The sequence below is a fragment of the Ciconia boyciana genome, chromosome 22 (genome assembly GCF_034638445.1).
Source record: "Ciconia boyciana chromosome 22, ASM3463844v1, whole genome shotgun sequence".
NCBI lineage: Eukaryota > Metazoa > Chordata > Aves > Ciconiiformes > Ciconiidae > Ciconia > Ciconia boyciana.
Window position 1 is genome coordinate 253,814 of NC_132955.1, and position 24,727 is coordinate 278,540.

Consider the following 24,727-nt stretch of genomic DNA (forward strand, 5'->3'; position numbering starts at 1 on the left):
TTTTGTTGTATTATTCAGGTCCTCCCCCTCCTCCCCGTTGACTTAAACAAGATGCAGAGGTCGTATCTGCACTATAGAATATATTATAAATTATACCATGCATCCATTAACAAAATATACAAAGCCAACAGAAATACAGCTTAAGCCTGAGCATACATTATTAAACCCTAGTACAAAGTAACCTAAACAGCATTTCACACTTCACATTTCAGTCTGCAATGAAGTGTTCCTCCTCAAACGTTTTAGTGTTTTGTTAATTTATAGAACACGTTAACATTCTAAGCATGAAGGTACACACAGAAAGAACACATGTCCTGCTGGGCATCCCAGATCAGAGCAGCCAGCCACACCATGCTCAGAAATTTCACCAGCTACTGCACTTCATCCAGGTCCTTTCCTCCTCCTCGTTCTAGAGCAGGCATAAGCAAAAAGGTACTCAAAACAGAATGCGTAAGTTAAGGTGGGAAAAAACGCCAGTAGCTTCAAATTACAGAAAGATCGGTATCTGGTCCACAGCAGACAGTTGTACTGGGGTACAGAGATGGGAAACACTGCAAAATAGTTCTACTGTATTTCAAAATAAACATTTAAGAGTATATCTTCCACAATCTATAAAAATAGGTTTAAAACAAAAATGGTATGATATTTTTTTTTCTTCAATTATTTTAATGGTATCTTATCTCTAAGGGTATTATGTCTTAAAAAAAATTACTACTACTGAACACCTGGTCAGTCACAATACTGATACTGCTTCAGCTACATCGTGACAAAACAGGAACACCTTAGTTTGAAGCAGCAGTAACAACATTTTATAATCAATGGTCTCTTAAGCAGCAAGGGAAAAAAGTTTGCTTGAAAGTAAGAACGTAGCCAACACTGCTGTCACCTTCAGAGGACTGGACTCTGAAAAGTTAACTATGGATACACCACTGCACAGCAGTGTATGTTGCTCGTTTCTCGTGATTCTTCAGAATCAAATCTCTCTCAGCACATTTAGAAGGGAATTCTTAGATTTCCAAATTAAATATGGGCATCTAAAGCAAAATCTTGTGAGAAAAACGGATCCTACAAATGTGTCCATGGAAACACAGGAGCAGCTAGAACCATCACCGGAGACTTAAAACTGCTTAAGTTAACACATTTTTCAAACTATAACGTAAGTCACACAATCTCTACCTCAAGCACTCTTCCCATTCCTAAACTTTACCAGAATTTGTACTCCAATTCAGTTCTATGTTTCTACACATTCTTAAATTCTTCCATGTGGTATTAACAGAGTAAGAAGTTTGCACTAAACTGAAAAAAGATAGTGGTCAAATTGTTAACATTTTTACAAAGAGCCTATAAAGAGCCTTAGAAAGGCCTTTACTACCCTTACACTCAATTAACAAGATATTTTATGTAGGCTATATATTCCTGTTAGAGATATGTTTTGCACTATCATTACTAGAGATGGTTCAATTGCTGCTGGTAAATCCACTCTCCTGCTTCATTCTGCTACAAGAAACAATGACTTTCCTGGTATTCATCAGTTTAACATTGGTTACACTTTCAGACTTTTCAAAAGTTGTTTGATGGTTCAAGATGGCTTTCGTGTATGAGCAACCTTTTTCTTCCAAGAATCATTTGTGAGGTTTAAGTCTGTTACATTACTATCATGCACTGGACAAATCAATTACTAAATCATATCATATCAGAATAAATAACTTGCTGGTTGTGAGCATCTCTTGTAAATTAGGCAAGACTACATTTTACAGCATTTTACATTGGTTCCTATTCCAAAGCTTGTTAAAAGTCAACAAAACAAGTTTCCAGCTGCCTAAAAATAAAAATCTTACACACAATAAAAGGGGAAGTTCTCATTTGGGTGGAAGTTTAAAGCAATTCTACAGGATTCCCTGATAAAAGGATTCAGTATGAAGTTAGAGACTTAAAGACTACTCATTTAACTATGAGGTCCAAATAACAGTTGAAATTCTGGTCTCCAATTCACAAGGTGTTGTGGCAAGCGCTGTTTGACATTTCCATGAGAAAAAAAGTCAAAAGCTCAGAGAAAAGCCAAAGTTTCAGTTACACCTCCAAACAGAAAGCAGCTGAGGAGCAGCCTGCTACTGTTGCAGTGTTTAATGAGAGTTTACTCAATGAAGACGATTCCTCCCTGCACCAGGAAGGTTCAGCACCTACTGCTGTACCAGTCACTGTTACTGATCTGAAGCAACTCAGTTACCACTTGAACCATGTTATTGTTGTGTTTCTTCAGCAGTCGCAGGTTTAACTGCCTGTCACAGAATCCCATCTCACACAGACTGGATAGCAGAACAGTAGTGTGCTCTTCTGTAGCTGCAGCTTGCTGAAAACAAAAGGTAGTAAGATAAGCTATAAAAAGATAATTTGTTTTTGCCATTTGAAGCAGTGGCCCTGCATTACACTGGAATATAATTAAGGCACAGAGGTCCTTTTGTCCACAATCAAGCTGTTTCTGTTCACTTTCGCTGTTCACTTACAAAAGGTGAATTACTACTCTTACATGACACAGTAAGAGACATGCTTTATCCTCAGAGTATGGATTTCCCTGTCTGCTGGTGGAGCAGCATACTTTAAAGGGATGCCATCAAGCTTAACATTTTACTGTTGCATGAAGTTCTATATAGAATATTCATGCATTTATAAAACACAGACCTGTAATTTTAAGGTTGGCATTCTATGAATCTCACATAGCATACAGGAAAGACATTTACCTGTTCTATAATGGGTGGTCCGGCAAATAATGCTTTGTAGGCAGAAGCAGCAACTGACAAAGCTCCTTTAACTAGTTCTCCTGCAATGCTGCTTCCTTGAGGATATCTGCAGAGAAGTTGAGTATTACTTTAGGGTCAATAAAGCCAAGTGTTTGTTTCACATGAAATACAAGTCTCTCCCTTTTGATGTGCTATCTGACATTTAGTTCTTGTTGGAGAGAACAACTTATGATCCGAAGGAATCATTGCTGTTCAGGAATTGAGCTATCCAGGAAACTCATTCCTTCTTTCTTGATATCTTCTATTAAATTGTGGTCTTACACTCAAGTGCATTAGTTTGCTTTCTATAACATGGCCGTTTGTAAAGAATTAAGTATTCTCACCCAGAAAAGTACATCTATACATGAAAGCTGTGCACTGTGACACATCCATTCAGGCCAGAGTAACTTCCATTTGTTTTCCATAAATTCTCAAGTCACTCAATATTCTGCTCAATGTTTTGTCTTATTCCTCCAGTCGCAGTATCTTAAGATGCTTAATTTTGTAGCTAACTTACAAAACCCCTATTTTAAGAATCCTGAGATCTTCCAGAAAAAAAACACAGAATTTTAGAAGGATTCAGCCTGAGCTCTTCATACACTTTTGCTTGCCAATTCTGCATCCTTAATATTTGTGTCTAAGTAGAAACCAAGATCTTATGAAAATATAGCATTATATAATTCAGCATATGTTTCCTTTAAGAAGGGAGGCCTTTCTACCAAAATACTGACTACATGAAATCTGTAAGCCAGTGCTTTTTCCTAGGTGCCTAATTTAGCAGTTCTTAGTTTAAAACAGCATTCAGTAAGTCACAGCTTCAGCTTCATTACCTTGGGTATTCTGAGCACTTCTGTTTACTAGTTAGAAATCCAGAAGATCCTGGTCCATGACTGTCTTCACCACTGGGTTCTGGAAGAAGAAGAAAAAATATCATAACAACATGTCCAGTTAATGAGAAGATGAAGAGATGCAGAGATGCAACATGTACATAAAGGTAAAGGAGTGAGATTCAGTCCAAAATTAATACTTTCAAGTTTAGTTATCCAGACACAAACTAGGTATACAAGATTCTCACTGCAGTCAAAACAATCAAAATAATTTCAGAAGTCATTTGGATGATTAGTCAGTGGGTGTTTACTTTAACATGACATGAACTGCTGTCTGAGCTCCCAGTGACTGTAAAAACAGCTTAAATATATAGCTCATTAATTCCAGAGCAAGGTAATTTTCCAGATGTCTACAAATACTTCCGAGTACCCTCCTACCATTTCTAATTAATAGATGCTCTTAGCTGATCCACAAAGCCAATTATTTCTTTATTCAAATCTTCTCTATAGTAAAATTTCAACACCCAGAGAAAAAAACCAATCATTACTTGATAGATTTCTGCTCTCCTCAAGAGCAAGACGACATCAAATCCAATACTAGGCATAAGGAATAGGCAATAACAACTGTGGATGCACCCTTCATGAAGTACTATCAATACCTTCTCTTATTTGATTATGAGGTGTGGAAGAGATATTGTCTGAAGCAGGTATGTTTGGTTCCTGGAAGACAGGATTCTGAAGAGATGCAAGACTCCTGAGAACATAAGGCAAAAAAATTACTTCTACTACTTTCATTCTACATGCACGCACGTAGGTAAGTCAAGATCAACAGATAGAAGAAAAAGCTTCACATGCTCCCTTCTTTCCCTCTCTTGCACTCACCTAATCAGTGAGTACAGGCTTTATAAGAAGTTGCAGGATTTAGGACATTCATTCCAGCCTGTGACAAAGCTTTTGTTCCAACAATTTCTGTTTGGACACTGAACTTTAGCGCAACACCCTGTAGACTCTACAGCAACATAACCATTTTGTTCTTGTCCAAGAAGCATACCTTTGTGTCTGGGGCAAGGTGTCCGCGACCTCTGGGGTTAGTGGTACTACAGCCAGCGTTTGTGAAGTTGACAAAATATCACTGACACTGTGGATCTGTGGCTGGCTTCCCCCTTCTGGATTCTCTGCTCCTCTTTCAAGTTCTCCTGTCTTTTCCAAACCGGGCTGAGAAAGAGCTGAACTATACATAGACTCCCCTAAAGGACGACTGGTGTCAAAGCACTCAGGGAGAATGATGATATAATCCTCTGATGAAGCAGAGGAGCCTTGACTTTGAACATCATCTTTATCATCATCATCTTCCTCTTCATCAGAATTGCTGGTATCACTACAGGGGCTTACTTTCTCATCAGACAGTGGAAGGTCCCCTAACAGGAAAAAAAGGTGAAGTATTAACAATTGTACATTTTGTATGGGTAACAGCAAAGACAGTATTGTCCCAGATATAAAAAGCAAGTATTCAGAAACAACTGTAAACCTTTGCTGCTGGTATTAATGGTATCATTTTCTTTGTCTGTTGGGGGAGGGTGGGGGTATAGTGTGAAAGAGTAATAGATCTTACGGTTAAGCCTACGCAGATACACTGCTGATGTTAGTACTTATAACTAAAACAGGAATAAGAGCCACACTGAGAACTAAAACAGTAGTTTTCAGCTCCTAAGGTACATGCATCAGAAAGTTCAAAGCACTGACTTCAAGCTACATGTACAAAATATGTTAAGCATGGCTTGTGCTTCCATATGAGCACTTATTTGAATACCCCATTGGAACCTTTATGTCTCAATTTCACTTTTTTTTAAAAGCAGCTGTTAAACTAGCTGCTTGTTCAGAGTAGTGACACCAATTTTCTGATGTAATAATTATTCTCTTCATCAGTTTCCTCGAACAGTGTCAGATCTTTTTACACTTTATTTTTTTTGTAGCCCTTATTACAGCTTTATCTTAAATTCAAACCTATTTTACTTACCACAGTCATTTTCTGTCATTGCCTCTGACTGATGAATCTTTGCTTCCTTTTTGGAAGTGGCATTAGTTTTTATCCTAGGAGATTCTTCGTTTATCACACTGCAACTGAAGGTGTCTTGCAATGTTTGTAAAGAGTCTAATAAAAGAATCAGGAAAAACAATTAAAGCGATATCACCACCTGCAGTGCAGGGCAATCTGCGGCCAATGTCTGACTGCAAAAAAGTAAAGCCACAGAAGCCAGCTAAAGACAGTACTTACTCTGGAGGATTTTCTTTTTTTGTGGGGGCTTATGGTCAGGTGCAGCATCCAGGGTTAGAGAGCGAATTACAGTTTCACAGACAAACTGAGTCCCACTCATATCTTCTTCCCCTTCCTCCTGGTTCAATGGATGTTCGGCTTTCACTTTCACTACACAAGTATCTGCAGGAAAGCAGGCTTCTGTCATTCCTTTGAAAGGGAAACATAACAGATTATTTTAACACGACCACAAGGAAATGTAAGTATAAGTAGTATTTTCTAGGCTAGCCAAGGCTAATATTGACTCTATCTGTTAATTCTTTTTGCAATTTGAAAGATTTTGGAATTCAGTTCAAGTTGAATGTGAAAGTGATTGAGATGTATGTGGGCCATACCTGGAGTGTTTGAGTACAGTCTAGTCTATAAAGGGCAATTGTTAATTCTCCCAACAATTCTAGTAGTCAAGACAAATCAAAAGAAGCATTTGTATTTTTGAATTCTACATATATTACGCTGCACCCTCTACAGTCAGAGAGTAGCATCAGACTACAGGTTTATGAGCCAAACAACTGTTTTTCCACAGAAGGGAAAGACAGGAGTTAGAATTCTTTTTAGACATCAAGACTACTGACTGCACAGAAATGACAATATCCTCATCCCCTCACTCCCAAGCCCCCCACAACTACTGCTTACCAGGCACTGGTTTAAATCCACTCCCCTCATTCTCCTCCTCTATCTGACCTAAGCCAGGTTTCTCCGCCAAGGGGCTATCATGTGGCAAAGGGGACATGCATGGAGTCATGTCTGAAAAACAAAGGTAGCAAAGATAATTGGCACTAAAGGAGTAGGAACCTTCCTTCCTCCAGGAGGCAACTTTTTAAGAAGTTATCCTTTTTTAAGGGATATTCTTACAAGACTGAAGAAACCCAGTTATCTTACAAGATAATTTGGTGAAATAAACAACTAGCTTTGCATTACACTGGCACTGGTTAAGCAAAGAAAATGGCAGCCTTCAATGTCTGGAATCTTAGGGTCTTGGGGATGTAAAGCTGAAAAAAAGCCAAGACTGAAAACCACAAAGGATACAAAGCACTATCAAATATCTCCTCTAAGACTACAGCATGAATTAAAATGAAAAGACAGGAGAGCTGGGAAGACATTCTGGCCTGAAGAGCAAATAAGCCTTTTGTACAAATAAGTTCAGCTTTTTATTGAGTAAACAGTTACCTCAGAATGCTAGAGAGAGCACACAGAATATGAGAAGAACCTTACCAACAGGAGTATTGTGTGGCACTCGCTCCAATTCCTGCACAATATTGATGTCCAACAGCTCAAAGGACAGCAAATCCTACAGAAACACCACACAGTTTTCATCAGCAAACCCTGAAATTGAATCTTATGCTGTACTTCCCAGCATCAGAGCCCATTAACTTACAAATAAGTCTACTCCACTTTGTTAGTTACTCAGCGTGATCTCAGACAGAGGGCAGTTTTCCCATAACATACATCCACATCATAGAATATGGTACACAAATTAGGGCAGCAAGAGGCAAAGCTAAGTACTCCCTTGTTAGGGGCCAGAGAAAGGCCCAAACCTGTGAGACTCTTTACTGAGAATCTTAGTCTGTCCTGCACGTACCTTCCATATAGTGACAGTCCCTGATACTAATTCAAGAAAATAGTTCTGCTATATAAAATGCAATATACCCTTCCTGAAAATACAGTGGCTATTTTAGAGCTCAGAAGCTTTTTATTCTTATGGATGTCTATGTACCTAGATACCAAACCCAAAGTGGTTTGTTTTATCTCTGCCTGAATTTTAGGACTTTACCTGTGCAGTGAGGAGATCAACAGATGGGATATAAAATTCTCTCTCACTTGGCAGATTTTTGATCTTTAAAGGAATAGTTGGCAGAGGTATTTCAGCCTGCTCCATGATTTCACCCGTCAGTTGAGCACCTGCTTCTGTCTTTAAGGAAGCATCCTGCAAAAGCAAAAAAATAACATCCCAGAAGCCCTTTAAGCAGGCAGCAAATAAAACAGTTACATGAAATGTAAAGCCTGCATATTGTGTATAAGAACACAAGTAACTTGAAAGAGATTTAATTTGACTCATTTTACAGCCAAAAGGACAAGACCTAACATAAAAAGAAATCCTGCAGTCTTTCAGTTCAAAGAACTAGACAAATAGCTGCAACAGACTGATAACTAATCCCATGCCTGTCAAAAAGAATGACCATTTTAGAACTTACAAATGCAATAAAAGTTGTGTTTCTTTTCTATTAAAACTAAAAATTACAAGCAAACAACTAAAAGAATCCCCTGGAAATCAATATACTTAGGGATACTAAGCCATTGCACCAAACAATATTCCTTACTCCTTCGACTACACAATTCAGAACTGCCCCAAACACCATACGAGTTACTTGCCTGTTTGGTGCTGGAAGCTTTATCCTTCTGACAGGAGTCAGAATCCTTCCAATTGCTTTCTGGATAGTCAGTAGCTGGGGAGGGATCCACAACAATACTGCACCAGATCCTGGGCCCAAACTGTTCCCCTCTGTGTGACAGTCTCCAGTGAGAAGTGTAAGTTCCTTCTATATTAGGAGCTACAAACTCAACTGAAACAGTTCCTACTTGTCCAGATGGAAGGGATGGCACTAACACATCTTTTTTTTCAGAAGATGCCAAGGTCAGATTTCCCCACATAAGTTTCAGCTGAAATATGCAACAGAAAAAGCAAAAGTAAACTTCACAAGCTTCTCCGCAAACCATGGGCTGTAAGGAGCACTTAAAGTTCCTCTGCTGAAAGTCCTTGTAGATACTAGGTATGGAGAAGAGAGGCTGCTAGTAAGCATTCTCACATTAGTCACTATCACCACAAAGTAAGATGATACCCCCATCTTTCAACATGAACTCAGTCACTCACAGAAGAAAGGCTTTTTGAAGTCAGAAAAGGAACACACCTGTTGTAAACAAGGTTGAACTGTAACATAACAACACTGGAAGACACGTTCAGTGATGTTAATCTTGTCTGCTTTCCCCCTATAGTCTGCAGTTGTAAAGAGTACCTTGACAGCTCATTGCCCCAGAATTCCCAGCTTGTGAATTAACAGGCCAAATGAAATCCTAAACGGGTTCTGACAGAGAATTCAGACTCCTAATACATACAAATATTACCTTCCAGAACTATTTTAGTGCGCAAAAGTAATAGCAAAGGAAAGATACCTTTGTGTCTGAGCTCCATTCCACACTGCCAGTATTTTTCATTCGCCAGTGTTTGATAAACTTTGTTCCTGGTTGCAAGTGAGTCCCATCTGGCAAATTCTCATCCACAAATACTGCACTTAGTGTTGGGACAATTGCTTGGAAGGGCTGACTAGGACTCCTGGGATTGGTGGGGAGGAAACAAACAAATACACCAAAAAACACCAAAACTGAGGAAATCCTTCAGCTTCTATTTCACTGGCTAAAAATGGAGGAGGCCATTTAGTTTGTTTTTGTCTTTTATCCCTAGAAGTGTTTCAAAACTCTAACATTTTAGCTACTGTTTTCATCTTAAGTCTAAACACCACATAGCAGTTTGCTTTCCCTTGCTTAAGGAAAAAAGAAACACATCAAAGCAAGATTTGCTTATTTGGAATAATATTATAGTAATTGCAGAACTCAGGTTTGACATAGAAAAATTCACTGTTCTTCACTTGATTTGATTTAGTCTGACAGCACTTCAGGTTATGCTATTCTGTTAGAGAATGAAGTCATTATCTTTATTATGTTGAATCAAAAACATTGCACTATAGTCTAAGTACTAATGTCTTTTATTTGGCCTTACAAGCAACATTTTTCATCAAGATACCACAGTTTTTTCCTGAAAGGGGCTCAAAAATAGATTTAATCTAAAGCTTTACTGTTAATTTGGGCACACTGAGAGGGGACTGGTGAAGCAGCTTATATGCATGCCAACTTTAAAAGATCTAAAAAAGAATTTGGACCTAAATTAGCATTGGTTTTGTTCCTGTAATATGCCTGTTCAGCAAAAAGGAAGCAAAGATAGCTATTTCAAGTTCCCCACAAATGTAAGTAACTGATTAATGTTAATTTGACTTTTAAATGCCCTAAATGGAAGGGATGAATTAAAGAAACTAGAACTATACAGGTTTTACACCTCTACATTCATAAAACCAAAGGGAATGGAAAATGCAAAGTGGTTGTCTGCAAAGGCTGCTGTCTAGTGAGCCTCAGCCTAAGATCACATAAAAAAAGGAAAAAGAAAAAAAGCACTGAACATAAGCACACAGAATGTACTTGACTTTATGCAGAGACACTTAATATAGCAGGAAAACACAGACTTTTTTAAAACTGACAGTAACGTTAATTTACACTGTATGCGCATGCATGCGTATATATGTAAATCCTAGGCATTCCCCTTCCTCCTAAATCTATACAAATCTGTAAGTTTCTGGTAATAACCATCAGTTATACTTTTTTCTTCTCCTACTCTCCTCCCAAGTAAAAACAGTAAAAACACTCCACCTTGCAAATTCTATTTAGACAAAATTCTCACAGGGACAAATGATACTTTAAATGAGCAATTTCATAACCTTCCTCCTGTTACTTTAACTTGGTCTCATCACAAACAGACAGACAGCACAACTAAGAAATACTCAGCTAACAGCATCTCTTACAGGAAGGTATTAGGCTGGAGACTCTCAGATTTCAGAGTAGGTGAGCCACTAGTTTCCAATACATGGATGGAGTTCCACAGATGAATTTTCCTGTGCAATTTCAGTTGCTTTTTGAGCTCTCGGACCTCTGCCTTTCGCTGTTTCTTCTCTGCTCGTAATCTTTGCTTTTCTGCCTTCAGAAATCTTTTGTCCATCTGTTTCTGGAGCCTGCAGAGAGAATAAGCCACCTTGTGACAATACATTAAATTGATTAGAATTTAGCTTTAACCAACACAGTCTTAGTCTCAAAGGGAACACTTCAGGAAAAGTCTCATGCTTCTAGACTGGAGACCAGATTATTTTAAAATAACATCTTCATAGTTGCTTGTGAAGATATTTTGAATGGCTTCAGTGAAAGAGCAAACTTAAAGGCAGAGTATGCTCAAAGAAAAAGCAAGCTCTCAAAGTTTGCTACCCACCTATGACAAAATTCTCTTTTCTACTCTGTTATTAAAAACACTGTAAGATTCTTGACTTAGGCCATTTATAAGTATATAGCTATTTTTAGCTACTCACAATGAAGTTTGAGTACCATTTCCATTTCTTATCTCTAAAGCTAAAATAAAAGCTGAACATCAACCCCAATACAGGTGTTTCCACTTTGCTATCAGGATAATCTTGTCAGGTACTGACAGGTGCCACCATTTACCTAACTTGCTCCAGAGTAGCAGGCAGGCGAGGTGAAAATTCTCCAAGGCTGTAGTTCTCAGCAATACATAGTACAGGTCTTCGCAGCTTTAACAAGACATGATTAGGATCATGTGCATATGTTCCTGCTTCACACTGTTCACAGATATTGTAGGCTGGACAGAGGCTGCAAAGCAGAAGAGGCAGAAGGTTACCAAGAATTAATGCACTAGAAAGAGACACTGAAGGATAATTAATCTTTACATTTCTGCAGGGAAACAACTCCGTATCATACTACCATTGTAAGCAGAGCCTGCGTGCAACAGAAGCTGGTTCTCTCTCACTTATACATCACTATTTGGAGCCATCTGGGACATCTAGATCAGTATCTCTCCTTGGCAAAACTGCAACACAGTTCTCACTTCCTTCTTGAATACACATTGAAAAAACCTGATGCTTCCTTTAGCACAAGTGACTAATAATTGCTGCTGTAAAGGATAAAACTGAAATCTTGAATTTCTGGATCTGGAAAATACTGAAATCCAATGCCAGAAACAGCATCATACTTAGGAAAATACAGAGGATAAGTCAACTGAAGTATTCAGGGATGCAAAGCAGACTGCTCCTGCAGGAACAAGACTGGTAAAAAACAGACTGTCAGCTCCTGCCAGCAAGAAAAATAAACATCCAAAGAAAAACCCCTGTTGGCATTCCATTCACTGCTGCTGCCTAGTCCTAAAATACTTACCTTTACAGCAACTGCCTCACTCAAATAAAAACCCCACTTTTGACACCTCATTTAAGACACTCATCAAAACCTATTTCATATTATTAAACTGACAACAGTGAGATAATTAAAAAAAGCATTACCTGCCTTAGTCTTATTGACTGTCAGAACTAAATAAAGGACTATTACAGACTGGTGGTTATAAGTTTTGCTTTTTTGTTTAGTTAACTGAACTGAATGAAACATTTGCCTTTACAATTACTGCATGTTATATGCAAAAAAGGTAAAGAGTATTTGAGACTATAGCAAGTATTATAAAGTTCTCTCACTTTGTTTTAACAATCCCATTTTCTCAAGATAGTATTAATCTTGCTCTTACGCAGACAAGGTCTAGTCACCGCAGCAGAGAACATAAGCTGTTTGTGAGATACGTACTAGAGATTCTGAAATGTACAGCAAGCTGCAGGTTAGAAATCTAGAAGTCTACGACACCAAGATAGTTTCTCAGACTCATTCACATGCCTTACATGTTAGGCTTCCCACACTCCCATCTCTCATCATATTCTACCTGCACTGGTAGCGAACTCCAACAATACGGGCCTGGCAGTTGCAGCAGGAGATCAGCCAGTCACACTGGTTGCCATTCCCCGATTGGCTCGTTGAAGTTGGAGGTGCTGCTGTAATAGAGCTCTCAGAAAAATCTGGAGGCTGGTTGTGATGAACAAGCTTCTCATATAGCTTCTGTTCCAGTTTCTCAACAGTTTCCTTAACTACTTGTTCCCTGAACTGGAAAAAAATTAAAGTAGTCATGGATGAGACCCACGTACGCAGCTTCAAAAGCTGGATTACGCTGTCCCAAGTCTCCCAATCCATAAGTCATAAAGCAGCTCAGACTCCACTTCCCATCCCCCCAGCACATTCCAGATGAAATTAAACAAGCATCACATTCCTCAAAGAGGATTTGTATTTTAGAAAATACCAGCCCATAGGTTTTAAACAAGGCAAATTAAAAATCATATATTCATGTTTACAATATTAAGGTTCTTCCATAACCTTGCACAAAGGGAACAAAACTAATCTGAGGCAATTAACACAACTCCTAACAAACCCCTCTGGAGTGTCTACCAAGTCCTGATTTTGTCCACCAGTGATGTTTTAAATACAACCATTAAGTTCCCCTATATTTAGTTTGCAGAAAGAGGTGGCAAAGGAAGGGAGATGCTAGGAAAAAAAAAAAGCTTAAAGACAAATGCATATACTATTGTACCACTGTACCTTTTAGTTTCAAGAACTCACTAGCTAATTAGTTTTTAGCATTCGTATCTAACTGCTTCTCAGCGATGTTTATTAGCTGTTCAAAACAAGTTAACACCCACATCTTATTAATCTATAGGTTATACTAATTGGCCTCCTGAAAGTAGGTTCTTAAACTGAACAATCAAGAAAAGCAAGGTCATCAAATGCTATGCTTCAAAACTCAGAAAACCCTAAGTATTACCCTACTGAAACTGGTCAAACAAGAGTCTCCAACAGCAACACCGTACTTCATGCTCTCTCTCATCATGAGTACCCTGAAGTTCCTATGACTATCTGGAGTGCAACAAGGATTCTAGCATGGGAGCTACTTAAAACTACACTCAAACCAATCAAGTGCATAAATCAAACAATCCATTTTTGAGAAGTGGCACATATCAAATTTTTTTTTTTTAAGGTAACACCTACACTGTACAGTCATAGTTAGACATCTAGTTTCCATTTATCACCACAAAAGCAAAGTGATTAGATGCCTAAATGCCCTTTAAGATGCTGGTCACAAGTACTGAGAGCAAGTATGATGAGATGTAGAGAGTTAGCATCACAGGTATCCTTTCCACCCACAGCCTCTTATGTATTCCTTTAAGAATACTATAATACAGAAGAAAACACACTTACTGTTTCCAAGTAGCTAGTAAACCACCCTGGAGGATTTTCATTTGTTCTCCCTGTTCTAGTGTGATTTAACTTTTGCTGGGGAAAAAAACAAACAAAACACACACCACAAAAATAAGTCACAAAACTTAAGTATGCAAAGCTGCAAAAAAGCTAAATACAGCAAGCTAACCACTTTCAAATAGCTGTCCCCTCAAGGGTCTTTACAAAAAAAAAAAAAAGATTTCAAGTTCTTCGGAACACAGTGAGAAAGCAACACAAGGAAGCCACTGACATCTTCCTGAAAGATTTCTGAATTACACAAAGCCAAAGAAATCAAGCCAAACAGAAGTTACTAGATGGCAATCAGGGCTTCAGGAAACCAATTGCTTTGTTCATCAAAACACTTAAGAACAGTCAACATGAAAGAATCTGTATTTCTAAATGCAGCATCAAAATATCCTCTTGAAGACTTTCAAATAAATTTTGTGAGCTTCAATGGGTGCAGGTAGCTGAAAATGAAGACCAACTTTTTAATGTATGGGTAAAGATGACAATCAGTCTATAAAGTGAGTTACACTTATGAATTCTTTGTTTTAATGAATACATAATCCAGCCCTGCATCCTACCTGAATTGTCAGCTCCTTTTCATTTTTTAAGTCTTCCTCTAACACCTGAGCTGGCATGGAATAGTGTGAAAGAGGTTTCTTCTCATCTTTAAGAGGTGCCAACTTTTCTGTCACAGTTTTTTCATGTAGTTGCAAAGAACAAGAATACGAAGTTTCTTTCGGAGAAGAGTTTTCTTCATACACATTCATCTGAAGTTGATTTCCTTGTTTAATTGCAATCTAAATAACCAGTACATACATACACCATATTTACTGCACTTACAGCCAACATACAAAATCCTGTAAAAAATACAGCACTACACTGCACTGGAGAAGTTGGGTAAAGACTAACACACACAAAAGAAAAACCTGAGTGAAATGCCAAGGTACAGTCAGCTGATATATTCTGCCTTTCTTAAAGGCTACCAATATTTTATTTAAAAGTTTATTATAAGCAAAAGGTTAATTATGCAGATATTCTGCAGGAATTTTTCAATCTACAATAAAGCTGTTCATATGAGCCAGTAAAAAATAGAGATTCTGTCCAGAAACTTACAGTAAATTTTAATTTATGTATTTTATATATAATATATAATTTAATTTATATATTTTCCCAGTTATTGTCAGATTTGAAATTCAGATCACGAGCAAAAAGTTCTTGAAATTATTAGTATTGTACAACTGAAATTTGAAGGAATGCAATTCTTATTTTGTCTAAGTAAAATTAACTGCTTATAAAGTAACTACACATTGATACCAATTAAAAGTTTTATTGCCAGAGAGTACAACATTAGAGTCTACATGGCAAGATTTTTAAAGGGATCCCACTAGAGCCCAGTATCTCCAAACATGGGATTACTGTTTAAGTGTTTGAGAAAACCAGTCATTTAATCAATGAATTGGCTGCTCAGGGCCCTGAATCACAACTGCCTATTCAACTAATTTATATGAATCAAGATCAGCCTGGATGGAAAAAAATTGTAATAAAACATTCAAGCTAGTGTCCAAAGCTAGAAAACTGAGCTATTCTGATTTCCATGGGCCAGGTAATGCTGGTTTTTTCTCAGCTACACCAATTTTAGTTGGAGAAGGATGAATATATTGAAAAAAGTCAAAGAGAGTCTTTACCTTCAGAGCTTCTTCATATTCCTCTAAAGAAAAAGGAAAAGAAATGTGAATTTTCCCTGACTCAAACAATAGATGTAAGTTCAGCACATAGTATTTAGGGACCCTTACATCAAGGAGTGTCTCCCATACCTTCTGTAAATTCTTTAAAATAGTGCTACTGAAGGAAGCAGTTGTATATATGGCAACAAGCAAATGTTCTCACAGCCTAGAGACTTAACGTTCCATTAATTTAGTCATTTCCAATTTGTTCCTATGGATCAAAAACTCCTTCCTTCAGAAAGAATTTGATGCCCAACCATACATAAAATCCAAAAATCAAAAAGTAAGCATTCTCAACTGCTTCTCTAAAAACAGGAACAACAGTTGGGGTCTGTTTACTGATTTCACTTCAGTAAAGTAGCAGCTCACCTTTGCTATTCACAGAGACCTGCAAAGAGAAATAATAGTGAATAATAGCCACTGACATATTTTTGTGATTCTCTTAAAATTAAGATGCTTTCAGAATAAATGTAGTTTTATTCAGAGTTTCTAAAATACCACTCCTTCACATATTTGTTATTGCTGCTGTGTTTAATCATCAATCAATGCTGTAGTGTTCTGGAGTAGACCATGTTCTTTATTAGATTTGCACAATAAGCAAGGTCTCTGGCACCTACTAGCACCCAGAACAAGCATGGTCTCATCTACTGGAAGCAAGCTGGTGCCAGTACTGCTGGCTTTGCTATACAAGTACACAGAAGTTGGACCCAGTCGCTTTTAATGCCCAACATGAAACAGCTAACTGTTCTTTTGACTTAGATACAAGCCAAGCCCATCTTCTACAGGTGCTCATTTGTCAATTTTGCACATAGAAGTTACTAATACAAGAAGCTATTTAATCACTACAGCATTGCATGATTCTGAACAATGTTGACTCTATTAGTATTTGAAAAAGATCTTTAACAGATGCATCTATATATTTATATAGATACAGGCTGGAAAATAAGGGGAGAATCTTTCCCTGAAATGTTGCTGGAAGCATCTTGACATTTCCCCTTAGGGAAAAAAATAAAAACAAAGATCCCCATCTCTGCAATTTAGTAGAGCTGCAAACCAAGTAGCAGAACACCAAGTGTGCAAAAGTTACATTCTGTTTGAGAGCTACATTCTACTCTAAATCTCTAGATAAACAGAAAGAATATGAGAGGGTGAGGTTATAACAAGCATGAAGTTACTCAACAACAAGAACCGAAAGTAACCAATTTGTTTTCTGAGTCAGTAATCTGCTTGGAGATTACAGCATTTGCATAAAACAACCAGAGGATTTGAAGTACACCAGATCACTGAAGTAAACATATGCTAGTGACAGGGGACCTACATTGTCCAGAGGAAGGAGTGTAGATTGAAGAGACAGGGCTTTACCATGGGTGCAAACACAAATAGTTACAACTACCTTATTCTGATAAAATGAAAAATTAAAAAAGTCCCTCAACAGAAGCATTTGTCCCTCAGAGCATGTAGAACCACTGTCTGTTTCCATGGGGTGGGAAAAAGAAAGGCAGTGGCTTCTAAAAAAAATATTTAAAATAAGTATGCTACATTAAGAGTGAAACCACAAGATTAATAGCTATTTTCTTATCAAAGGGGCAAAAACATCACCTCTGATCCGCATAATAGACACTCCTGAAGGACCCACTACAAATTATCAAGAGGCAGAAAGGTTCACACCAGTCACATTTCAGTAGACCTGCTGGGAGCATGGGGGGTATTTTACCTCATCATTATCCTCATCAATGTATTTGATCTGAATGTTGTCCACATCAAATGAAACTTTAACCTGTAAGGAAAAAAGAACACAAAACCACAATGAGACAGGACTACAGATGTTTTCAGTTAATAATGATTATTAATAGGGTAAAATGTTTTAATCCTTCTGCCCTTCCCTTCAGTTTCTCAGTTGAAACAAACACTTGTTTTACAAAATCCATTCTTCTGGAGTTGAACAACTCTGCCCAGTGCCTTGTCTCTAACATTTACTAACCTGTTATAATGAAAAGAAAAAAAACTAATTTCTTTCATGTTTCACCTTCCCTAGTTAATGTTTACCCCAAAATAAATAACAATCTTTCCATTACAAGAGGACTAACTCAGGGTTAACAAACTCAGTCATGGTAAACACTGCAAACAGTCACTGAATGCTAACTTTTACATTAGAAAGCACCAGGAATACAGCTCACAGAGGTGAGCAGCCTTTTTTCCACAAACCTATTTGTGTTTTGAGAAACCAGGATTAATTCAAGTACTAAAAAGAGCAAAGTATGTCATTCTACTACTCACTGGCTGATGCACTGTACATCTGAATATATAAATCCATTACAGAGATCAGAATGAGAAGAATAAAGCTGAGCAGCTATTTTGTATTTTGCATTAATAGAGCAGAACAAACAGCATCAAACGAACCATAAACGAAGGCCGTTGTTTCCCTATGTTGTGTAACAGTCTTTGAGGCTCGTGTGCATTTTCGTTTCATTTACCTACACAAGCTGTATTTTTCCTCAACAGAAACTCTCTCTGAAAAACTGCTATATCCGAGACACATTCTGCTGGCCTGGACCTAACAGAAGAACACTAGCAGCCTTAGAAGACAGCAGATGGCTGGGACTTACATAGCACCACAAGAGCACAATGACATAGCTACATACATTCTGCAATGAATGTGCTACAGGAAGGTTCTTACAGTGATATATGCCAAATTAATTTTGGGAGTGCAGCGAGAGAACCAACTCAGCTTATCAAGAAGAAACTGTGGTCTGTATCTACATTGTCTAGTACCACAAATTGTTCCCCTAAAACTCAAGCTACAACCAGAGATCGGGTTACCCCTTATAAACACCAATGTTTAACAATACATTAAAACATAAGAAAGACACAGTTTAACTGATACTACCTTGAAACAGTAACTCACACAACATAGTGCAGACACACACAGCGGTACTACCTTGGTTAGAGAAACATTATTGTAGTAGAACACCACACCTTGAACAAACACACCCTCACTCTCAGACTACTTAAGATTAAGGGCAACACCATGCTTACACAGCAATCTGCTTCCAGCTTTGATGCAAGTAGGATTCTGACTAGTTCAGACATTCCTGCAGGGTCTACTTGCCAGAAAGTATTTTAAGCCTGAACTAGTGCCTCTTCTAGAAGACTGAAATACCATGACTGAAGATTATGCAGTTCAAACTTTGAATTTTAGTAATTCACAATGCAAGAACCTCCTACAAGGTACACTGGAATATGTTAACTAAAAAAACAATTGAAAGAGAAAATAAAATACTGGCAAGATCTTTTAAGATGCAACTTAGAGTAAGCTAAAAAAAACCAGAACAGTTGCTACAGAATAATTAAAAAAACAAATAAATCACTGCAGCTTCATCATAACCAAGGGAATCCTTACTACACAATTTTAACCTCAGCCAATACAGGAATTTTCACTAAACAGCACTGGAAATAAACATCCAGACAAAAACTATTCAACATACCAAGTGCACGATATACAGACCTTCAGAACCAACTGTCTACGCATGCATGGCCCACTAACAAAAAGTTATATCCAAACTAGCACACACAAGGTACCAGAAAGCAAAAAACCAAAAAGTGTATATTAGTGACTCAGTACCCCAGAGAGCAAAGACAAGTCTTCAGGAAAATGTTCTATAAGCAACAGAAGTGTTACTTCACCATATCTACTTGAATGAGTAGAAGAATGGGCAATAGGATGAACAGACTGTACTTTATACGGGTACAGTGCCAAAACCAAGTATCCGTAACTGTGGAAAAGAGCAAAGGACACAACTATGGCCACCTGCTCACACAGAAAAACAAGCGACCTATAAGAAGCTTTATCCAAAACAGTTTTTTCACGCCACTCTAGGTAACAAAAGTTACTGTTAACGCTAAAAGAAAAACTGAGACCGCAACAGAATAAACCACCAGTTCTAACAGCCTGTGAAATGGGGGACGTGGCTTACAATACCGAGAGAGAAGACGCTGGGCCCCCGGAGAGGCGCTTACACCCCCAGCGCCTCACCAAGACGGCTCCCCACGGCTGCGGCACCGCGGCTGCGGCAGCGCTGCCCCGCGGAGGGCCCTCCGCTCTGCCTCCCGCGGCGAGGCGGGACGGGACGGGACGGGCAGCGCTCACCATGGCCTCCACATCCGCCCACGTCGTGTGCGCCGAGTCTGATACCAGGAAACTCTGGGCCTCCCCACGGCAGGTGACACGGAGGTTCACCTGCGGCTCCATGCCGCGCTCCTGAGGAGGCAAGCGAAGCCCTGACAGCCGGCCCGACAATCCTAACATGGCGGACCGAACCCGGCCAGCCCCGCGCCCTCCGCGCGATGCTATTGGCGGTCCCGCCTGCCACTCATCCTGCCCACCGCCCTGGTTGGCCGGCGGGGGCGGGGCTAGACACCGTGGAACCACAACAATAAACAGAGCCGGGGAGCGCGCAAGCGGGGGCACGCGGCGCGCCGCCAGCAGACACGCACTTCCGAGGCTGCGCCGCAGCTCCCACAATGCGCCGCGTCGGCCCCTGCGCACTCCGATGAACTACGTGCGGCGCGGTCACGCAGCAGCGGCAGAGCCAATCAGCCAGGCCCTTCCCTGCACCGCCCTGCCGTGGCAGGGGCGGGAGCGTCACGGGACAGGAAGGAGCTAATCAGAGGACGCTTCTCGGCCCACGTGGGGCGCCCGGGGTGTAGGATTGGCTGCTCCTGTGCGCCGTGTCCCGGGGCAGTGGAAAGGGCGCGAAATGCGATGCTGCAGGGCGGCTCCTGAGGGCGGGTGAGTGGCTCTGCGCCGGGCGGCCGCGACTTGTCTTTGTTTTTGTTTTTGTCTTTGTCTCTGTCTCAGCAGCGCCCCGGTAGGCCACACCGGCGGCGACCGGCTCTCCCTGTGGCGGCAGGACGGTCTGGGCCGGGCGGCCGGAGTGCGGCGAGCTGGGCGCTGGGCCGCTTCGCTTATAGGCCTGCTGATAGGCCTCGCTGCAGGGCCCGTCCCTGCTCCCGAGCTGCCGCCGCGTAAAGGTCAAGGGGTTTCTCTTTGTTTTCAGGATTTGCTATGCTTGCTGTAGGGTCTTACCTGTGCTGGTTGGTGTAGGCAGGGTCCTTTGTGTAAGCATGTCTGCTGTCTCCTTTACATCCTTTTCCACCTAGAAAGCTCCTCTTTTTCGCTGTTTTGCTTGCGTGTACCCTTGCTGAGTTTTCAGTTTGCCCCTTTGACTATAAGAGACCTGTCAGGTTTTAACTGTAAACACCCAGAGTAAGAACTCCACCAATGCTGTAAAGCCTCTCTCAAGAAATAGCAGCTAAGTATTCAATACTGTTCAGCATGTTATAGAAAAGCCATACAGGAGACAACATGGTCACAGGATACAACAGATCAGAAACAAAGCTGATTACTTTTTTTTTTTCTGTACAGTATTTTTGGACGTGAAGGATGGACTTCTCAGTGATTGCTATTGGAGATGTACAAAATGTGCTTTCAGCTATGCAGAAGAACTTGGAGTGCCCAATATGGTATGCCAGGAGAATAATGTGAACTCCATATTAGTAATATTAGTATAGTTAATGAGTCTTTTGTTTTTCTCTCTTTCTTTTCCTTTCTTTTCAAATGCTTTGTCAGTTCTATGGGTTATCAGAAAACAAAAAGAATTGTATTTTAAGGCTAAGCATATTGATGTTTTGTAAGGCTCAAGTGAGAAAGTGCGAGACAGAACCTGTATTTTACTGTTATGTTCTAGTAAATTTTGCTTTTCTATTATAACCTAAATGTGTCAGTCCTCTATCCAGTTAAGAAAAAAATGTAACTGATTGGATTAGAGTGTTGTTTGTAAAGCAGCCTGGATCTTTGTCCTTTGTCTCTAAAAGGTAAGTCTGTAGTTCTTTAATGCGAACAACTGCTGAAATAGCATAGGTTCTAGTTAAAGCCTAGACACCTAGAATGTCTGATAAGCTTTTGAAAGACTCCTGCTTCCATTGAATCAAACTGCTGAAGTTTATTTTGTCTATGGTGGCAAATGTTTTTAAATCCTTACATTTTAAATCCATTTGGAAAGATTTTACTTTACTGCTGTTGGAAAACCAAGATAATTTCTGTCTTGGTAATAACATCTATTGCAAAGGCACAGAGCAGGAAGCATAGAATGTCTGTAGCGATACGCAGAAAAAATTTGCATCCAGACTTTTCTGAAGAAGCAGCATGCTTTTTGCTGAGGTATCGCCATGGGATGGTTGGCTTGGTTATTCATTGACTTAACAAACAATGTTACAAGAGCTAGAATGGAAACTATTCCCTACATCTGCTGTTCTTTATTGCATGTGGAATTTGATGGAATAATGAAATATCTCAGAAAGTGGTTTTACACAGTCTGGTACTGCTGACTGATGGGAGGAAGCTGACTTCAACATGGAATGGAGATTGTCAATGTCTACTTTTTTTATATTTGTGCAATAAGGATCGTGGAAGTGTGTACTGTTTAGCTTAAATAGCAAGACACATTGTGAATGGCAGTTCAAAACCAAAATTTTAATGCACCTAGCAGTTTTGTTGGTAATTATTAACTGCGCAGAAGGCTGTGAATATGGTGAGGTTGGGCCTGTTTCACTTTATTTCCATATGTGACATTAAGGCATAGAGGTATAATCTTTCTTTTCTATTATGGCAAATTAAAATATTAAACCATCCCAAAATATGAATGAATGAGATTGGGGAATGAATAATGCATGCAGAAGTAATGCTGAGGCTGCTTTTGGCTCTTCGTGTATATTTTGCTATAGGCACAATTTAGACTGTTCTGCAATAATAGTGTTTTATTTGTTTTGGCTGTTTTCCTCCAAGTTATGTTGTTGTGGCGGTTTAATTGGAAACATTATATAAATTTTTGTACATACGACTAGATTGTATACAGAATACAATCACGGAGAGGCTTCCTTATGTACATACAAAGTCTGTGAAACTCATGAAACCTTTCTTATGTAACTAGGGTTTGTAACACAGTGTGTGCCTAAATTAGAGCAGTATTTTTTAAAATGATTTTTTGTTTGGTTGATTTTAGTATGTGTTCAAGGTAGATTATATTTTAAGGTGAGTTGAACAAGTGAATTGGTTAGAGCTTTTCTGAAAGCCCTAGTATCAAGTTAAATGTTAATTTTCACACTGTGCTAGACAGGAATGGGTTTAGAATAGAAAACTGGGGGTGGGAGGAGGAATAACTTAAATATTTGTGTTGACACATCTGTGCATTTGGTTTATACAAACATAGTAAGAGTCCAGTGGGCTCCTGAACCCAAGAGAACTACACTGTCCTTTAGTCTTGTCACAGGAGGTCAGCATTGAAAAATAAGACTTTAGTGTCCTAACACCAAGTTTCCTGCCCTGCTGAACTGGGGTTTCCAGAAAACGCTGTCTTTTTGCCAGAGACAGACAAAGGTTGTGACGAGCTAGTAGATATGCATATATCACATAATGACAGTAGTTGAGTACCTGGTTCTCAAAATGAAAAACTGTCAAATCTGTCCTACTTCCCCACCAAGATTTTTATTTAATTTTTTTAAGTTCAGAAAAGTGACTGTATTTCTGAATCTTATTTTGTTGCTCCTATTTTATATGTAACTTCTGTGTTGTTGTTTTCCTTCATTTTTCTTTTTGTAGCTTGGATGTGGTAGAAGAGCCAGTTTCAACAAAATGTGATCACATATTCTGCAGGTAAGTTTGAAAACTTGTAATTGCAATGCTAAGTTAATCTGTTCTTATTCTCCATGTATACTTCTTTTCTTTAGTGCTAATGATGTATACTGTGTTTTGATAATTTAAATGTGTAGCTATTTTAGGGGAAAAAATCATTTCTGGATAAGAAATAACTTCAGTTTCACAGATGTGTTAAAGGGGATCGATTAATTCATCGTAACACCAGAACGAGAACGCAGGCATTCAGCTTGATAATGATGGATTTTTACTAAGTGGTGCACACCTAGGCTCAATTTTAAAGAAAATAAAATCCTCCCTTTTGTTACCATTGTGATTATTCTTTTTTCCTAGGTTCTGTATGTTCAAACTCCTCAGCAAAAAGAAAAAAGGTGTGATACAGTGTCCTCTATGCAAGACTGAAGTTACCAAGAGGTAATGCATCTTTGGAAGTTGGCTTGAGGATGAGAAGTTTGAACTCTAAGGAAAAGTTAATAATTGTCTTTAAAATGTCTCAGCAGAAGTCTGAAATAAACAAGAAAAGGTGGTCATTAAGTAAACTGTCAGTTTCTAAAGGAATAACTCTTTAGTGCCTTACCTCAATATAAACTTTTTTCAAGTGATCACAGGTGAAGACACCATTCTTAGCAAATATTTGTGCTATCAAGTATAGACTGTATTATTGTTCAATCATTACAACTAGCTTCTCTGTGCTAAACCTACGTGAGAAAAAAATATGAAATTTTCACTTTGTGATGGTTTTAATTCCCATAGTGATGGTTGTTTTGGGGAATTGTGTTCTTATTCCTTGGCAACAATTTCTCATTGTCTCATCTTCCACTTTGCAGTTTTACTCCTTTTTTTGTTCAGCCTAAATTCAAGGAGAACTATTAATAGTTTACCCATACATTTGTCTTAAAACAACTCATGTGGTGATGTAATTTCAGAAGTCTGAAAGAAAATTCCAGATTTAAGCAACTAATTGAAGGATTGTTGGAAACTATCCATGCATTTGAGCTTGACACTGGAGTAAAATGTAAGTGTTGTGAATGTACACTCGCCCACTTTTTTTTAAAATAAGATTTAGACACTTGTATCATAATTATTTGCAGGGTATCTCATTTACTGTGCAATACTCAATACAGGAAGAATTAGCATAAGTTTTTTATTGGATAAGTTGGATAAGAAGCATAAGTTCCATTAAGTTCCCAAGGTTTTCTTAAAATAACCTCTTGAACAATCTTAAGGGTTTTTACTGTGCATTTGATGACTCCAACCAATCTTATTTTCAGTGCCTGAAATATGGATGAATGTGTATCAAATAATCTTTAATCTATAACTGTGTTGCAAAGACAGTCTTAGAGCCTGAATTAGCAAGTGCTATAACAGTGTATGTTAGCTTGTCCCATTCAGATATA

General features: G+C 38.8%; 2 protein-coding genes across 15 annotated transcripts in view; one reads left to right on the forward strand and one right to left on the reverse strand.

The window, feature by feature from the left end:
* Nucleotides 1-95: 95 nt before the first annotated feature.
* On the reverse strand, nt 96-20,103 carry NBR1 (NBR1 autophagy cargo receptor). Of its 4 annotated transcripts, none has more exons than XM_072885770.1 (21): nt 19,653-20,103; nt 17,334-17,396; nt 15,989-16,007; nt 15,581-15,603; nt 14,474-14,692; nt 13,869-13,943; nt 12,505-12,722; nt 11,232-11,396; nt 10,544-10,750; nt 9,087-9,246; nt 8,289-8,576; nt 7,690-7,842; nt 7,131-7,206; nt 6,552-6,662; nt 5,880-6,068; nt 5,622-5,756; nt 4,656-5,022; nt 4,264-4,358; nt 3,608-3,686; nt 2,739-2,844; nt 96-2,350 (listed from the first exon to the last, which is right to left on the reverse strand). In XM_072885770.1, the coding sequence occupies exons 1-21, from the start codon at nt 19,923-19,925 to the stop codon at nt 2,174-2,176; spliced, it is 3,198 nt and encodes a 1,065-aa protein (XP_072741871.1). In that variant the 5' UTR covers nt 19,926-20,103; the 3' UTR covers nt 96-2,173. The 4 variants fall into 4 exon arrangements, with proteins under 4 accessions (XP_072741871.1, XP_072741873.1, XP_072741872.1 ...); XM_072885771.1 differs by having other exon boundaries at nt 98-2,350; nt 19,767-20,102; XM_072885772.1 differs by lacking the exon at nt 14,474-14,692 and having other exon boundaries at nt 97-2,350.
* A 155-nt stretch (nt 20,104-20,258) lies between these two features.
* BRCA1 (BRCA1 DNA repair associated) overlaps nt 20,259-24,727 on the forward strand; it is a 59,682-nt gene continuing 55,213 nt past the window's right edge. For 7 of the 11 annotated variants that reach the window (XR_012046069.1, XR_012046070.1, XR_012046068.1 and 4 more), the window contains exons 1-5: nt 20,260-20,408; nt 21,045-21,142; nt 23,277-23,330; nt 23,664-23,744; nt 24,257-24,345. Coding sequence is in view for 6 of the 11 variants with exons in the window: in XM_072885762.1 (XP_072741863.1) it covers nt 21,063-21,142; nt 23,277-23,330; nt 23,664-23,744; nt 24,257-24,345 (304 nt within the window). In the remaining 5 variants the exon portion in view is untranslated. Of the gene's footprint in view, nt 20,409-20,506; nt 20,651-21,044; nt 21,143-23,276; nt 23,331-23,663; nt 23,745-24,256; nt 24,346-24,727 lie in introns of those variants that run through there. The other 4 variants (XM_072885767.1, XM_072885768.1, XR_012046071.1 and 1 more) reach the window with 3 other exon arrangements.

What these genes read in the sequence shown, in the direction of transcription:
- NBR1 (XM_072885770.1), bottom strand. Translation starts at nt 19,925, where the DNA reads ATGTTAGGATTGTCGGGCCGGCTGTCAGGGCTTCGCTTGCCTCCTCAG. An exon ending in TTACTAGCTACTTGGAAACA is followed by an intron (nt 12,723 to 13,868) that starts GTAAGTGTGTTT and finishes ATTTTTTTCCAG; the next exon opens with TTCAGGGAACAAGTAGTTAA. An exon ending in TGGATTTAAACCAGTGCCTG is followed by an intron (nt 6,069 to 6,551) that starts GTAAGCAGTAGT and finishes TCCCTTTCAAAG; the next exon opens with GAATGACAGAAGCCTGCTTT.